The sequence below is a fragment of the Glossina fuscipes genome, unplaced genomic scaffold (genome assembly GCF_014805625.2).
Source record: "Glossina fuscipes isolate IAEA_lab_2018 unplaced genomic scaffold, Yale_Gfus_2 43, whole genome shotgun sequence".
NCBI lineage: Eukaryota > Metazoa > Arthropoda > Insecta > Diptera > Glossinidae > Glossina > Glossina fuscipes.
The window spans coordinates 3085291-3104878 of record NW_023998427.1 but is presented as its reverse complement, the minus strand read 5'-3'; the positions used below and the strand labels follow the sequence as shown (position 1 = coordinate 3104878).

The 19588-nt window shown below is 32.5% G+C and overlaps 1 protein-coding gene across 1 annotated transcript in view; it reads left to right on the top strand.

Annotated features, from left to right (window-relative positions):
* The first annotated feature begins 385 nt into the window (after nt 1-385).
* The window catches only part of LOC119637141 (nose resistant to fluoxetine protein 6), a 35515-nt gene continuing 16312 nt past the window's right edge, over nt 386-19588 (top strand). Inside the window, exon 1 of the mRNA XM_038032984.1 lies at nt 386-1527. Coding sequence (XP_037888912.1) covers nt 1185-1527 — 343 coding nt within the window. The 5' untranslated portion in view covers nt 386-1184. The remainder of the gene's footprint in view (nt 1528-19588) is intronic.

Here is a 19588-nt window from a genome sequence, read left to right as displayed (position 1 = left end):
GTTCATATGGATGTCATGTGTGTGGCGCAAGTGTTATCATATATTGCATTTTGGCTAATATATAGACATGTGCGTCACATATACTTATACATGATGTTTAATACTATGACTTAACATAACATAACAGAAAACCTTAAATAATAAAAACAACAACAACAACAACAACATAATAATAATAATAATAATAATAATAATAATAATATCAGCAGTAGCAGCAGCAGCAGCAGCAGCAGCAGCAGTACTTAAACATACACAGATGTGCTTGTGTGTGCGTGTTTATTAAAAGCACACACACACACACACACACACACACACATACATTTGCCATGCATATTATTCGGTACTACCATTATAGCCCAACATACCACCAGTTAGTCATTACCAATTCATTCAAAATCAGAGTCAGTCAGTTGGTTTGCGTTGCAACAAACCGATAACGAAAATGAAAACAACAGCATTTAAGCTTGAACTTTTCGCCGACGAAAGAAGAAAACGGCACTTCAGTTCACTTTCATTTGTCGTACGGTTAGGTTTAAAGCAAACCCAAATTTTAGTTTTAAAACGATCTAAAAGAGAAGTACTTTCTGATTTCATTGCTGATGATCATCTCTCCGCTGTAATCTAATACTAAAATGCGTATAGGGATGTGTACTTTACTCTTTCTCGCACTTGCGTATACGTTTCATTAGTTTATAGCTTAACTTTGTAATAAAACCCTAAAAACGCGCGCAGGCGCAATTCGTTAACAGGCAATCACCTAAATTGGTTGTCTACGATAGGCGCGCGGAAACTTTTTCAAACATCGCTCACATTTACATAACGTGTCAAAGAGTCAAAGAACAATTCATAAACGTTTTGTAAGAGAACTTCTCCGTATGTATGTATGTATGGCACAAAAATTAAATGCTTAAAATATAATCCAAAAAAAAAAAAAAAAAAAAATTCACATAATACATGAAATATATGAATGCATAAATGATTTCATAACAAGTGTTTATATATGTGAATGCCGTAATTATTAGAAAGTGAAAGTGTCATTAAATGAATTTACATAAATAGTTCATCAACGAAAAGAAGAAGAAAAAAAAAAAAAAAAAAAAAAAACAATAAATATATATGTGTATGTATATTGATAAAAATCAAGGAAGAAAATTTATAAATCGGCAAATCATTCATGCTTCAATATGTTTACAATTCATTTAATTAGTTATGTCTTATGCCTTTTGGCTTTTATAACAGCGGCTCAAAATACTCAAAATCTTATAAATGGTGATCATTTCATCAACGATACAGAAGCAACAATAAGTGATATTATCGATTTAAATCGAAATTCTACAGTCATTTCAAAATCGTCATCCAATGATTTTTCAAATCTTCCTCAGCTACGAGATGCTCTAAATATCTTCGATATCAATTATTTAGCTAAACAATGGTTTCACATTCAAAAGGATGTTTCTCTAAATTGTTCAAAGGATATTTACAAATATTTAAACGCTTTAAATAACAGTTCGCTGTGGGCATTAAAAAGTAAGTTTTATTCTTATACTTAAAAAGAATTCCTATTACGCTCGCCTAATATTAGTTTTGTACAAAACCAACAAGTCATACGAGTATTAATGGGAGATGACTTATTTCCATATAAATATATAACAATTTTTTTATCACAATAAACGATATTTTCAATATAGAAAAAATAGAATTAGAAACGACTAACACATATATATGGATTTGTGACATCTGTTCTGCTGTAGTTCACGCACATTTTGACTTTTAGCTAAATTTATCATCTGCTTTAACTTCTATGGGCACATTATGTGAAGTTTTGGAAATTTCGCAACTTTGATTTATATATATATAATAATTGCCGGGACTGACAGTTTGCTGATTCTAAACGGGGTCATACAGAAGACGAGAAGATTGCACGCAAGTGAACACACAAACGACTTGACCGTTTGAAAAGTTGACCTTGATAAAGTTGTTTATCAAAAGGATCGAGACCGTTGTTTATTGTCGCAAGTAGATGGCTGCAATGATACGATTTATGAAATTTACTTTTACTTATTATATGAACGGTACTCGTCGTCAAAACAGGGCCCGACAGCTATTCATTATTTACAAATCTGAAAAAGATTCTTCAAAAAAAAAGTTTTGGGATCAAATGATGGGAGCAATTTGAGGGCTTGATAAGTCATTCTACAACAAACAAATAGTGTCAAAATGTTAAAGACGCGTTCAAGTAATTGTCGAAGGAAACTACGCTGATGAATAATACCCACTCTTGCAGAAAATGTATTTGTCTTTTTTATTTAACTCGGGAAATTGCTGACCGATATATTATATAGAATAGATTACAATATCTACCATAGATGCAATATATTTAGATATATTTCGAATTTTTCATAATTCATTTCACTGCAACAAGTCTGGTTTGCAAAACTTGACAGTATATATAGAATGAATCCCTTGTACTCCCCACCTTAATCTAATAGTTGAAAATTACAAACTATTCCTTCTCGTATCTGTATGCGTTATGAATGATCGGTGCATTTTTTGTCTCTTCCATATGGCTCCGAGAAATTTGCTAAGTTTGCGCAACAAGAAACCCTTAAAAGTTTTTTTTTGTTGCAGTTGTCCCTTTAAACTTTTGAGAAGGTTCGTCCGGATGAATATTTACAACAAGTCTTACGTATCCTATTTGAAATTTATACTTGAGTAGATTACCGCTCCTTTCAATCTGAAGCGACGATCAACTAACAACGTAAATGTTAGCAAGTTAACAGTAAACTTTATACTTGAAGGTTTGCAATTGCGGCTATTCTAAGAATATGCCAGATATGAGTTAATAGATGGACGGACATTATCCGCAATCTTACGCTTGCTAAGAGTATATGCACCTTGTCGGGATTCTCTAATTCACGATTTTGAATCTTATCTAATTTACTCGAATCCTTTGATGATACATACAGGCGTCTCTCGTTTAACACGATACTTGTAAAGCTTTTCGTGTTGCATCATAATTTTGAATTTCATATTTTCTTCATTATAAAGTCAGTTGAAGTTAACTGACTTACTTTTTCATTTATATATACATTTAAAATAAATTTCCATCATAACAATTTATATCTTAAGACATGGTTTCGACACAACGCGAATAAGATTTGCAAACAACACCAGACACTTTTTTTGATTTATAAAATATTTACATTTAAATTACGCGGTTCTATGCAATATTTATTTATTTTGAATAACGAAATGAAAAAGTTTCGTATAACAAGGTTTCGATACAGCACAGTACGAATTAACTGTGTTAAGTGAGGGACACCTGTACATATATAAAAACATAAACAAAGAGGACCAAAAAATTATCAAGTCGGATCCACTTTCTATAAAAATTTTCGAAAAAAAAAAAAAAATTTATGTTCAGAAAAGTCGAAGTTACACATATAGCTATATGTAAGAATCGCGCGTTCATTACTTGAAGTGCCGCAAATTCTGGCCAAGGAACTAAATCAACAAAATAAAAGTCAAAATTCGGAGATTAGTTTTTTTAATTAGATTAATTGATTTAGCAAAATTTAGATATTTCAAATTTTCTAAGGGATTTTTTTTCCTCAATAATTTGCCAAGTTAAAGATTTGCTTTAAATTTCTAAAAATACAACAATTTTTATTTTACATAAAAGTTAATAATACGTGAAGTACGAATTAACAACTGATGGCTAAACATATATATATATATTGTTGTGTATTGCATTTTACGATAAACAGAATTGTGTTTCTAGAAACCTTATACCTTTTTATACCCATCACTCAAAAATTAGGGATATATTCGTTCATTTTGTCAAACCCCAGAAAGAAGCTACAGAGACAAAAGTGTATATATTCTTGATCAGGATCAAATTCTAAATCGATTTAAGTATGTCCGTCAGTCGGTCTGCCTGTCCGTCTATGTGATATCTATTGCAAACATGATAGTGGTGAAATTTGTCAGAAACATTCGAAGTTCTTGCTCGCAGGTTTTTATTGAAAATCGTCTAAACTGGCCGATGGATACGTCTACAGTGCTATGTAAGCTGAAAGCACTTCGCTTCCCATCAAAAAAAAAAGAATTGATTTTTTTGTTAATTATTAACACGCTCTAACAAATATGCTTAAAAACATTTGAACGTATATTTAGGGAACGATGCTGGCTGGAGTGCCTGTATAAATGCGGAAGGAGTGTCAGCAGCTACGCAATATTTTAGTATATTAAATTTTCATTTTTTCCCAGAAGGAAGCTTTAGGGAACCCATGAAGTATATTATATACCTTCAGAGCTATGTGAAATCAGGAATGCGCCTAAGCATATTGATCCGTCTGTTTGCCCCATCGCGTAATTTCTGGAATAAACTTTCCCCCGTTCTTAATGAAATGAAAATATCGTCCATAAATTTGCTAAAGGATTGGAAAGGATTGGTGCAAACCAGCCAAAGAATCCGCTTACGAAGCAAGAAAATGTGAGAACAATTTTGCTTACTCATAAACGACAGCAGACACCCTACATAAATTTCCATTTTTATTCTGCATAAATAGAAAGACTCCAAGCCATATCTAGAAAATGTTCTGTAATATTGTAATTAATTTTTTTACTGTTTTTTAAAATAACGGTGATGGGTATGAAAAGTACGCCGAATATAGCCGAATACAATTTTCCTACTTGTAGAGTTTGTTCAATGTAAACCACGTTTTAAAATATAAATAAATTTTTTCTCTTTTTTTTTATAACAAAACCTTCAACAAATCTTTAGCCGCATGAGTTTTGTGAAATGTCTGCTACTTAAATGTTCATAATTCGGTTGTATGAAGAGTACACTTTATCAGTTAAAGATGAATATATTGACCAAAAATTATTTACTTGCATCACATTGCATATACAGGCTTTAAAGAGTCCCTGCTAGATATGATGGATATAAAATTGAATAACAAAGAATACACATATGCAATGCACCGGCAAACAAAAAAATAATGAATAGAAAGCATCCCGAATGGGTTAAAGGAAACCGTAAATAAAAAATCTTTTAAAGATACCTATTTTCTTCGTCATAATCGCACATCGTTAAGCAAATGCAGTTAAATAGTAACATTGATCGTATTCATCTTATGATAAATATCTTTCGCAATTTTTCTTTTAGAATTTTCAATAAAATTTAAACTAAAATATAGAAAAATTAACTTTCAGTTAATAGCGAATCTATTTCACGACCTTCAGTTATACTCTAAGTGGGTATATATTTTTTGACGGTTACCTTTTCTTTATATTATATATCATATTAAGATTCCACAAGATGCGTAAAATGACGTGCAACTTTAACGATGAATCCACTATAACAGACTAAACAAAAAAAAACACGTATTTTGGTCAATTTTTTTTGGGATAATAATAACATTCGTGGAGGTTGCAGTAAGCAGTTGCAGTAAGTACTAAACGCGCCAAAATATCTTAATGACTCACAATTCACGATTAAATACCCTAAACCACTTCATATATAATCATTTATACAACGATTTTTTAAAAGTGGTCCAATGTGAACCATTTTTAATAGGGTTCGCTCTTAGACCAAAACACGTCACCACACCAAAAGTTTTAACCTCTAGGGCAAGCACTAGATTATCAGATTTAGATTAATTACGAAAGTGATTCTGAAAAGATCGATATAATAAAAGATGGGTCTATCTCAAGTGCTTCTGGATTCCACACTGACTTAACATGCACTGTATGCACAAGTGATGTAGGGTATGAAAAAGGAATCTATTTTTGAAAAATATTAACATAAGACAACACCGAAACCATTCTCGTGAAGAATCTTTAATTCGAGAGTTCCCTGGCCAATAAAATAGCCGAAGCAGATTTATATCGAAATGAAAAGAAAAAATCACTTAAACCCGAGAATATCCCGAGAATTACTTCGAAAGTCTTTACAAATTTTGATTTTTGCTTGATTGATGACTATTTGAATGACAAAATCAAATTTTCGACCAAAAAAAAAAAAAAAAAAAAAAGCAATCATTTATTAATAATAATATTCACGTATACTTCTCACTAAAATCTTATTGGAAAGATAGTGAGAAAAATTTGATTGAAAAAAATGAAAATTGTCAAAGTGATGCTTGAGAAAATCGAACCTTGACGCTTTATACGTTGCGAAATGACGGAGAATTTGTAATTGTACAGCGAACAACAAAGCTTTATTACAACGCCTTAATGATCTCCGCTCGGCCGGATCTTAATACACGCTAATAATGGTAAAGTGTTTTCGCCCTTCTGCTTTGAATCGCAATCGTATTAGCTTCAAACTGACTTAAACAATTTGGTTACAAGGTGCTCGTCAAATTTTAAAAATTTGCAAGAGGCTTTCTCTCTTAAAAAGGAAGTCATTCAGTACTGCGTATTTCATTGGCTCAAACAAGTTGGAAAACGTCGATTCGTTCATCGATTTAGGGATTCTATTCGATCAAAAATTACGTTTTTATATGCAGATTGAGCTTTCTTTATGTAAAGCTAGCTAGATGTGCGCTTGGTTTCATTAAGAGGTGGTCCAAAGAGCTGCCTTACATTATAAAAAGGCTATGCATGTGCTCAGCTAGACTAATACTTGAGTATGCCTCGATTGTGCTATGGCCTCGCTCCCATAAGCGTTATGTAGACGCAATTGAATCAATTCAAAAGCAACTCTTGCCGTTTGCCCCTAGGAACTTGGGTTGGGATCTGCTTGTCTCTTTACCTCCTTACGAGAATAGGTTGCTTCTGTTATCCTTACCGTCGCTTAAGAAATGCAGATTTAGTTTTGGTGTCTCCTTCTTAATTACGTTAATTAATAGTACTGTCGATTCGTCCACATTACTTGGTGAGGCAAGCTTTAATGTCCTTAACCGCTCTCGAGGCATTTTATGTTCATTAAGCTGAGCCAAGGTAAATATAATTATGAACTCTTAAACCTATCACCTAATCTCGCTATCGCATTGTTTAAAGTCTACCAAAGCAACTTTGCTTAATACGCGCGATTTGCCTACGTCGTAGTTAAACTAACTTTTAATCTTGACATCTCATTATGATTTAAAAAATTAGATGGTGTTGTTCGTCGTGTCGGTTGCTAAGCTCTTTTATGTTTGCGATGGATTTCACTGCGGAAGTGATATTTGTTGCGTGCGAAGAGAAATCAGAGGGGAGTTAATCGTTGTGAATCAATCCAATACTTTTACCTATATATTATTTACATAAATGTTTAATATTTGTACTTAAGGATGTACATACATACATACATACATACATACATATATACATACATACATACATACATACATAGAACAATACGTTTTTATATAGTGTTTCTATATCATTTACAGGTGGGCAAGTGGCACTTCATCTGTCATTTGGCTCTTTCCAATTTTTTATATTTGCAAAGTGATAAGCCAGTGTCTACACATTGCCTCGAAACAAATAAACTCGTTTTTATTATGAAAATATAAAATATGAGTAAAGAGTTTAGCGTCCAAACATTAATGTTTGCTACTATTTTCTTTTTTTCTTTGAGGGGATCTTCAGCTACAACATGTGCAGCACAGCAATGGTTAGAAATAAGTGGGGAAAGATAAAGACAAGCGGGAGCGGGAGTGACCATAGCCTAGTGGGTGTTGTGCTCGCACGTTTAGTTTTTTATCTCTTTACTATAGGAAGTGCGGCCTATCGCAATGCAGTTTGAACGCGTGAAGACCGACCTCGCAGTTGCCGGCTCTCATCGATTGGGTTATTCAGCAGCCCAATCAAGTCATTGCTTAAGAGGTTAAAAATCTTTATTTATAACTCTTCATCACTTCTTCATTACTTTAACAGAACGCTTCATCTATTCTGCATCTGTCATACCATAACAAAAATTAAATTTTATTGTCACTTTTCCCCTATCCCTTTAATAGAAATGTATATGCGTGCGTTACGGGGCCGCCTCACATTTCTTGATATTTCAAATAAAATTACGAATCGAGTATATATAGGCTTAAAATTCCGGCTGGTGGTGGGCACAAAAAACGACCTCTGCTTATAAACGCCTGCTGCGAAGCTGTTAAATAAAATTCGAAGTCATATGACGAAAAGAGAAAATAATTTTTTTTTTCATTTCATAAAAATCATCGGCTATTTTGATAGACATTTGCAAAAGATATTTCGTGTAAAATTGCAGGAAGCGTATCCACAGGCCTATAAATATTCCTGCGAAAGAACTAAATTGTAACGCGTTACAAAAAAAATGTTTTTTTAGACCGAATTTTGTTATGAAGTTCTTATAATAAGTCTAAGCAAATTATTTCGATTCTAAGACGGATTTGTAGATTGCTTCCAACTTGTTATCGATTAAAAGGCAATTTTTTCAATTAATTTTGCTTTGTAATATTGTAGCCCAGACTTAAGCACATATTTGCCTGTTTTACACTTTTTCATTGAACAACATCCGATCAGAGAACAGAGAATCGCAATAATAGATTTTTGTGTCATGTTTTTAATACTCTACACCACTTGTAGTGCATGTACCCTCGCAATTTGTACAGAAACACATAATATGTATGAGGGCTTCAGACAGACCCGCCTATGTCGATCAAAGTTTACAAATTTTTCTTTATCAAAATATCCGACAAAATAATCGGAAATTTTTCTTCAGAGAATACCTTTTATGTATATCCCTGTTTAAGTTCTTTATATGTGCGCACACTTCGGTGCAGCATTCCAAAGCGGCAAAAAAAAATGATGCAAGAACCGATTAATGGATCTATATGGATAAGGACGAAGAGAGTGTAATAGACACTGTAGTTTACAAAAAAAAAAAAGAGAGAAATTTTTTTCTGTCCAAACAAAAGAGAAAAAAAAAACAGTTTTTGATGGAGACGGAAGTTCGTTTTTATTTTGGAAAATAAAAAATAGAAATTAATTATATTAACAGATAAATAATACTCTTAGACATTTTAAGCCATGTTTTTATAAAGCCTGCACCGCGAGACACAAAAGTTAATCTTTTTCATAAAACAAATTAGAAAAATGTATAAATCTATAAATTTATTTTGAAGAAAATTATTAAACTAATGAAAATAAATCTGAGGAAAAATGGTTGCTTTCGGTTCAACGCAAAGTAAAAATTGAGGAGTTCCCCTGAAGAAGTGAAGCCATAATATCCCGGCGTACCGCAAGTACGCCGGGACTGTGCAAGTGTGTGCACAGTAACCGGAGTATGGGGGATAGCACCTTTGAAATTTCGAAATCCACCAGAATTATATGCCCATATGATCATCCAGCAGAATATTCCTCTAATTTTAAATCTCTGTAGATTTCCCATTTTATGCAGGTAGGGCTATATAACACCTCAAGAATCTCCTTGTTCCCAACAGGCATATCATTTTGAAATCTGTTGATGGACATTGCGTCGTGAAAACTGTTGAGGAACATTGCGTCGTCTTCACCTGTGTGACCAGTTCTACTAACTCGGTGCAATCACAGATATCTTCTTTCATTTCCTATAAATTTTAAATATTATTATCATTATTATTATTATTAATTTCGCCAGAGAAATAAATTCTAAGACTAACCTCTTAAAAGCACTAGCATCTAAGGCTATCCGGCTTTTATTAAAAACTCTACCGCACTTGAGATTCGAACTTGAGATTCGAACCCACGACCATTGACTTGCTAGTAGACATTCCTCGCCTTCGGCTACTGAGGCGGATAAAATTTTAAGTAAAATGTAAGTCTTTGTTTATTGTCCTTTTTAATATTGAGTTATCGACAGCAAAATACAATTTCCAAAAATTGTACAAAATAATATTAACACATCCACCTGGGTGGCCGAGTAGGCAAGAGTCTCGACTAGCAACTCAATGGTCGTGGGTTCGAATCTCAAGTGCGGTAGAGTTTTTAATAAAAAAAAACAAAAAAAAAAAAATGCCGATAGCCTTAGATGCTGCTAGTGCTTTTAAGAGTTTAGTCTTAGAATTTATTTCTCTGGCGAAATAAATAATAATAATAATAATAATAATAATATTAACAAACCCATACGTAAGTTGCGTTAACTATTAATATATCGAACATTATAAGGAGAAGATATCTGAATTATTTAAATTAATTATTTACGTTTTATATCCGGTACGACGCTGGTGCCGTAATTTGTTAATAATTCTTTTAGCTACGGCGATGCGCATCGACGTGGTTGTTAGTTTTAATAAGTGGTTTTTTTTTTTGGAAAATTGATTAATAACCATTGTTAATTTTGAAAAATAAAAAAAAAACAGAAAAGTATTATTATTAAATGTTAAAATACTGGTAAGACTTCCTGCGGATGACGGAGGGGCGAGGGAAAAGTAGTATGGTTAGGGCATAGATTTATATTAGTCAAAAGTTTCAAAATTTTTAGTAAGCATGTTTTATTTAAAATAATGAAATATTGTAGCGAAGCAAGAACCTATCACGTATCTGAATATATTTTATTTGAACCCACCCCATCCGAAGAGCCAGGCCGGAAAACATGCGCACAAAAAAGGAAGAGAAAAAAATAAACAATAACGTCCGTGCATAGGTTGAATTTCCGAAACGTTACAAGAGGCACGAATAAGTGGACATAAGGACGGATGAACGGCCAAACTGACAAGGCCAAAGTTCCACCCGTCTTAAATCGATTTGTTACTGGCGGTAATACGCGGTTTTTTTTTTGCAAATATAGTAAGCACGAAGCCTGAATTGGCTTAGGTCAGTTTTAAGAGAGAGAAAATCCAAATTTTGGTTTTACAAGAACAATACGTTTCCTGCAGAGCAAAGCAAAGCTTTTAGTAAAAATAAGCTGAAGATGTCCTTAAAAATTTGATGCAAACTCGTAAAAACTAAAGGCAAGCAACACACTGGGCTTCACTGGGGTACTGAGAAGAAGAAAGAGAAAAAAAAGCAGAAGAAAATAAATAAATAAATACATAAAAAAAATATTTGCACACGCACACATATATACACACACACACATACACGAACCTTCGGACAGATGAAGACACAAGCTTAGACTCGTTCCAGGCGTGATTCTGAATCGATCGGTATTAAAAAAAATGCATCTATTTTCAATCCATCTTGGCGCTGCATACATCCGCACAAACTTATCATATGGCCTTGTACCATAAGTAATGTAGTAGATATAAAAGTGTTTTTTTCAAACTATAGCTATTCTGACGGAATATGACGATTTGAGGAAAAATTTAAAATATACATGTATACATAATACATATGCATCGTCATCATAAGAACCCAAGCGCTGTTAACGCAGATAATAAGTTAGCGTTTCAAACGATTGTTCAACAGAGCGAGGACTTTCTGGGTAGCATAACGGGCATGACAATACGTTGAATTTAAATGCTTTTAACAATTTCCGTCCGAGTTGTACAGGATGAGGCTGAACATTTAGATCGGGATTCTAATAATTTTTGACTTTTTCGTTGGGTTCTTAACGCTTCCGATATATATATATATAGTATACTCTATCCCATTAAACATGGAAAGTATGTTCTTCCGTCTTTGTAATTTTTCTGGCACAAAACTCGACCTACTTAAAGTGTTCTCATGTTGTATATTGCATATACAACATACATACATATAATAGTCTGACCTTGTGAAAAGTCATCGTAAAGCCATACCTTAGATGTACCGGCAACGATTTCCTTATACACCTGATATATTCTAAATAGTAATCGTAGCGGCTCATAATTCGAGACTTCAAATCACGCTTCTCGATCATGGCTGAAGAAGACTGATTGATTAAAATACATATATGAACAAAGAAAAAAAAAAACTTATTCATTCATTTTAGAAGAATTTTTCAAGTTATGGGATTAATAGAAAAATTATAAGGCCTTTCAGGTATTTATATTTTTCAGGATATTAGGATGTTACAGGTGTGCATGTGGATGTGGGTACAAATTCATTAGAAAACAAAAGAAGAACAAGTTTTAAAACGATATCCGACCGATGGCTGAATTTTTTTGTAGCCACCACATTCATATTAAACACACGTGAAAACGTAATACTCGGGCAAGGTCGATGACTCTGGAGTGTGATGCTGAATCGATGCGTTATTGTCAAAAGTCAGCAAACGGGGTACACGCTTCGAACGGAGCTTTCTCTTGGACAAATGTTCATAAAAAGTAGTAAATAGACTCTGTTCTCATTGCCACTGGTATTACTAAGGCGTCAGCTTTCCCACCCAACTTCACTATTCGGTCTGACAAAATGATCTTTTCCACTTTCTTAAGAATTGCTGAAGCATTCAGCATAATCGGTGTCCATATGATTGTGTTTAAAATTAGCAAAGCACTCACAAAATACTTTTTTTGACAGACAAGACTCACCATAAAATTTGTTAAGCCAATCCTTATTGCGAACGTATATTTCCTGATCGCAAAGCAACGTTTCATCAACACACGAAGCTCGCATTTTCCCATTGTTTTAAAAGAAATAATTGTAAAAGATGAACTAATTGCGAGAATGCCGTAAACGTATCGTGCCGACACATATCGTACTATCCAGATATCATATGAATTTGTCAACTGTGACGTCATATATGTTTCAGACAGAAGACATTGATTGGGTGACGCGTTATAATTTTCTTTGATAAAAAAATCTTTATATAGGAAGTGTAAGAAAAAGTGGTTCGATCCGAACCATTTTCAATAGTATTCGTTTTTGAGCCAAAATCGCGAACTGTCAGTTGAATACAAGAAAACAAGCCGGATAGACGGATGGACGCAGAAACGGACTTGGTTCTTCCTATTCAAAAAGTCACTTTGAATCGATCGGTGCAACAAAAGGTAAGCCTATCTCACATCCTTCTGAGTGTTGCATACATCCGCACAAACTTAATATACCGTCGTGCGATAAGTGTGCGTAGTGGATTCAGGAGGTGTTGATTTATCGGTCGTGTTGCGTCCGAAAAAGACTTTCACTGTCAATCGTACACGTTGCAAGTGAAAGACCGTTGAAGAAAACCGACATTAATGATGTTTACTTTCAATTCCCGATAGAGATGCAGCATACGTAGCAGCAGGAATAACAGACAAAGTTTTCGAGTTTTGATTAATTTCACATAGTTCTGACATTGACAAGCCAACCATCTAAATCTTGAAATTCATTTTTTTAGGGTTTTTTTTTTTTTAAAGTTCTTTTTGTCAGGCTCGTACAATAAAACACAAAACTATTATATATATGAAGAAAACGAAATTAATTAGATTAACATTAGAATGACTGATGTACAGAAAAGCTATCGAAACTTTTCATGCTATATATATGGAGGGATTTTCGATCTACATGTGTAATTGTAAAGAGATCATAGCTGGTTTTTGCAAAAAAGATTTCCCTTTCCACGGATACTTTAATTATTTGATGTTCAATATTGAAAGAAATAACTTAGCCGCCTGTTTTGAGAAACCCTTTACGTGTATCTTACATCGGACACATAACTTTAATGTTAATTTAATAAAGAGGTAACTGCGGCAGAATTATATAACTTGTACTTTTTATACATATTTGCAATCAGCGACTTATTCTTATGGTTAATTTCACCATTTAAATGCGATAGACATTTTCGCAATATTAACCAAAAGAACTCATAAAAATTCTATTGATATTCAATAAAAATGTAATCTAATCATGACCCATAAGTGAACAATTAACCAATATTTTATTGAAATACATTATTGAATGTCATCATCGGTAATGACCAAAAATGATGGCCAAACAATAAAAGTGAATTGAAAACCGGAAAATAATAAATAAATACGTAGAGTAGTTTCTTCGTGTAATCGAAAACAAACATTTATTTATTTGTATGTATGAATGCGAACAGCTAAAAAAAGATTCGGAATTGTGGATAAATACATTTATGTGTGTGTGTGTGTGTATATATATATATATATATATATATATATATAGCATATATGAACAGGTTCGATGTAACATATTTGCTGTTGAATGAAGCCATTGATCTTGCACTTTGAATGTTCACTACGTTCGAGTGCTGTAATATCGTCAAACATCGAATTTTTTTGTGCTATTTCTTGTAATGGATGAAACAAAAAACAAAAAAAATGATTTAATGTCCGTTTGCGTATTACTTAGATATGTGAGTATGAGTGTGATTTTAATGGTTGACACACTTTTACAAAAAGCAGCCGGGCAACCTCTGCATACCTGTTTACCTTCCTTCATAAAGCTTAATATAGACTTGTGGGTAATTATTAAAAATAAAAGGAAAGACAAAATAAAAAAAGAAAAAGTAAAATTTGTAAAAAATAAACTCTAAAAACAAAAAAACATTTTTTTTTTTTTTTTTTTTTTTTTGTTTTTATTGTTATTATTTTTATGCCCTACACTACTTGTGATGTAAACAATATTAATTTCAATGGCGATGTGTGTAACATCCCCAAGCTCTCAAGATAGACTCATCATACATTGTATGGATCGATCGATTGAGAATCATTTTCTGGCAAAGAGCTTAAAAGATTGCGAATGGAAGACAACAACATATATCAACATATATTAACAGTAACAATTTCGAATCGTTTTTTGAATCGATTTAAGTTTGTCCGCCCTGCACGTCAGTCATTCTACTCGTGTGATGTCTTTTCATATGTTGTTATGTTCAACATACCGGCCGAAATTTCGTTTCTTAAAAATGACTTGGGTCAAACTGCTCTTTCGAGCGCTCCCCCTATAGCGCGTTATTTTAAAAAGTCATAGTATGATTGAAGAAAGATTGAAATTCCTAGAATTCCTCCACAAAAGTCGCTAAGTAATAGTATTTCGGAATGCTAAATTCATATGATAGGAAGGATAGGAAGGATGCACTCCATTCTGCATCATACTATTTACGAGAAGAAAATCTTCATGTGGAGAGACGATTCAATTTTTAATTTTTTTTGTAGTGAGAATTAATCCTTAAAACTACCTACTTTCACATAAAAATCAATTACATCAAATTTGAATACTATGCGTCTTCCTTTGCGTCCCATCCCGTACAAAGGTCCCCATGAAAAGTTAACCTCAAGTAACCAACAAAAAGATTCTTTAATGGTTTACGATGAAAATAAATGAATAATAAAAAGATTTTTGACAAGAAAATTGACATTGCGTCAGCCCGCGTTTCGGGCGTTGCTTCATATAAGCGTTATGATCATGAGAAATATATCTTCACTTGGAAACAAAGTGAAATTTTTGATTGAAATGATTAATACGTTACGAAAATAAATGATTGTTTGTATTAGGGAACGCAGTATAGGATTTTTAAAAGTTATTGTTTATTTTATTATATATTGAAGAAGAGAGTTTTATTTTTTCTGCAGAAGAAGAAATTTATTTATTGTTGCTATTAAATGGGTTTTTGTGTTACAATATATATATGTCAATTGTTGCATCATATTGTAAAATATTCGTTAATTAAATAGCATATTATCAAGAGTTATGAATAGCGCAACAGGTTAATTTTCGGTTAAAATATCATTGTTTCTGTTTTATGGGTCAGCCTTTTTTATTAAATAGCGTGCCTGAACTATTGTGAGTGAGGCCCACTGTTGGCCGAACAGACAAGTTATGAAATGGTAAAGAAAAGAAAATAAGAATTCATCTCAACTCAGAATTCATCTCAACCTAGAATTCACCTCAACTCAGAATTCATCTCAATCTAGAATTCATCTCAACTCAGAATTCATCTCAACTCAGAATTCATCTCAACCTAGAATTCATCTCAACTCAGAATTCATCTCAACTCAGAATTCATCTCAACCTAGAATTCACCTCAACTCAGAATTCATCTCAACCCATCAGAGAACCAATGACTGGTGTGCACCAACTATAAACACGTAGTTTATCTTTTATCCGGAAAGTTTATTACGAATCATTTTGCTTAAATACTATATGTCTTGCATAGAAATCAATTTACGATTGCTATGTCAGCTATAGTTACAAGTAAGCAAGAGTAATAATAATGCAGACTGGTTTGCATAATCAGATCGTATCATTGTTATTTTCTTTGCACTATACTTTACAAAGATATTCCGTAAAGATGCCATCTGCGTTCATATCACAGCGCCCAAATGTAGTGAGCTTTATTTTCTTGCCTTTGTAATGAATGTAATGCTGTTTAATGATGAAGCGTTCAAATATTTGTTTACGGGAAGATCCCGTATGAATCCTTCCCAAAGTGTTAGTGAATGCAGCTTAGCCTAAGTAGTGTAGCCCTAAGCTGCTCGGCTTCAGTGCGCCAAGTCTTTCCGTCTTTTATAATGCCAATAAGTCTCGGCATAAGACGGTCCCTAATCTTTATGTTTCAGGCGGATTGAACGACTAAATTATCCATATCACTCACTAAATTATTCTTATCTAGACTGAATTATAATTGTTTAGATGCGGCATCATATTGCATTACGAAATGTAATACTCACCGTAGTGAAGTGTGCCATAAATTTTATTTTTATTTTACCCAAAGGATTATACTGAAGTCGCATAATTCTGCCACACTTCAAGTGGATGCATACGATAGTATGCGATCACACTACACTTTACAATCTTCTTCTTATTCTTCACCACAATTAGCGACAAAATAATAAGAATTACACCCTGTTGCCATATAAAGGATTCTCTTTTTATTAGAATTTTTATATGGGAAAGGGGCCGAAAGTTGTATTATACATTAAGGCGCCAGAACGTTATTTGAGATTAACTTTCATCATGAAGACCTAATAACCAGACCTTGTTCCTATATAAAAGCGACAAGATTAATTCTTTGCCTTAAGAGATTTTATAATTATTTATAGTAGAATCTGAAAAGCATATCTAAGCGATCTAAACATGCTACAGTCAATTTTCATATGAAATTGTTGTCAATTAAATCTTGTTCGCATGTAAAGATAAGAATTCATATATGGCAGGGAGGGAGTTTGAATTATTGGCACATTCGGTCCAAAGTTTCCATGTCAATCTAGTGTTAACTAAAAGTATTAACACTTAGCCAAAGTATTAACACTTAGTCATTTTCGAAAAACTTGTTACTTTTTTTGATGTAACGCCGTTTTATAAATAAAGGCCTTTTATGAGTAGTGGTCCAAACAAGCTACTTTACTATGTTCATCAAAATATTTGTAAAATTTGTGACCTGTTGATTGAACACCAAAAAAAGAAAGATATTCTGACGGACAGACAAGCTTAAATTGATTCAGGAAATGTCGCGAATCAAGCGATATAATAAAAAGTGGATTTTATCTAAAGTTTTTCTGAGTGTCACATATATATCGGCACAAATTAAAATGCTTTGCAGCAGAAGTTGTTCAGGGCATAATTCCTGATTATATTAAAATGCTCACAGATTTTATTCTCAAGTATCAAGCCTTTCAAAATTTCCAATATGCAATAATGCGATCGTATTATTTTTATTAGTACAAGATGTTCCCTTTCGTAAAAGAAGTAGAGTTGCATTAATTTTAATTCGATTGTTACTGGGATTCAAAAAGGATCTGACATTTATTTATTTCCATATAACTCTTAGTTCTCTATACTACAGGATTTTTATCAGTTATTTTCGAAAATTGCTCATTTCAGACATCAATCAATTCATTAAAAACACGTACACGGTTGGTAAAATTAAATTTACAAAAATTTTTTATGATTTATTCTTTGTTTTGTTTTGTTTGTAATTTCTATGGTACTTGACAGTGTTTTTTAGTACATAAGGTTCGCATGTTTTTGCGTAAATATATATATATAATATATATTTTATTACATTTGTGGCATTGTAATGTTGACATTAAATGCAATTAACCTCTTACTTGTATTTAAATAATTCGTCAAATTAAATGATATAGGCATGCGAAGTAATGTTTATATGAATTTTCAATTTTCGTAAATTAGTTTCTGAACTCATGGTCAAGTGTTTTACTTATAGCATTTACTTATCATTCATATTCCGATTTTAATGAATTTCTATTTGTCAAATTAGCAGCAAATGTAGAATTAGTCGCGATGTCGAAATTAATTCTTATCGTTTTTATAGTGAATTCTACTATGATGTACACACACAGGCCCAAAGTCAGAAACGAATCCCATATCTTGGATAGGAAAGACAAAAATCGCCCCAAAATTTAGAACAGAAATGCGTTGAGTGACAGTACACAGCTATACCGAACAGTAACCGCAGCATCAAATTTGATAATTCCTTTACAAGTATATGAATTAAAATAAACATATATAGAGATATATACACATATATATATATATATATATATATATATATATATATATATAAATATTTATATATATACATATATAAATATACATATATGTATATATATATATCTGTATAAATATATACAGACCTTGTATTTTGTCTTATGTTTTGAATTTGGAAACCAAAATTCCGCTGTAACAGTATTTCGGCATTTTTAATTAGTGCGAAAAATATTAATCAAATAAGGCAACTTTAGGAAGCCCCCCTCGCCCCATCATGTAACCGTTCATTCAATATTTCATTTTGAAAATTCATTCATAACAATAATTTGACATAAAATCAGTGACAACGTTAATCAACGTTCGCTATTATGTACCTTACATCGTATTGCCTAGTACAGTTACTCGCTCGTTTTGTTTAATATTGTACCAAAAAGTACACATTATTTCCAAGCAAAGCCATAATTTTCATGAAAGCCCGCATGTTGGAAGGTTAGATTTTTTCTGCCTCTAAGAGTTTACTTACGTCTCGTCATAGTAATTTCTGGATCCAACTAGAAATTAAACTAGTGTTCGCATATATAAAATATCGCTTTAGTTTACGACTTTTTTCGCATGTAACCATGGCAACCATGGGTAGAAGAGAGAGAGAGTAACTCTCCCTCTCTCTTGTGAATTCCAAATTTGGCTGAATAGTTTTGTTAATAAGATAAATCCCTAAATGCCTTTATGAAAATTGCTTTCAAAATTTGGCACAAATTTCACTTAAAATCCAACTTACAACGGAACCAGTTTTTAAGAGACCTTCCTGATACGTTCCACATAGTTTGCTACTACTATCAATCAACACTAAGCGATAAAGTATCATTTCAAATAGCGGTCATAATAGGTCAAGATATTAGGTACAATGATTAGTCGATAATCGTTTATCCCTTTTAATACGATTTAGTGTTCAATTTTAATTTTATGCCCATCAATCATCTCTTCAAATATCTCTTTGGATTACTTGCTCTCAGCTTATGAAATGAAAGCCATGTCTTATGGACAGGTTAAATGACTCATCAGAAATAAATTTGGGATATGTTTTTTTTAATATTTCCTAGCTCTTTTATTATTTTCCATATTTGAATTATCCAGCATTACGAAACTTGACAATCTAACCTTCTTATTAAATGTTTAAAAGTTGTTTAATAGAAAATGTAAAAAAACAAAGTAAAACAAAAACTTTTTTCTTAAGAAATCGAATTCGATAACTGATTAGCAATAATTGTGTAATTGTACTAAAAATACATATATATATATATATATTGTATTATGTATAATATTTATA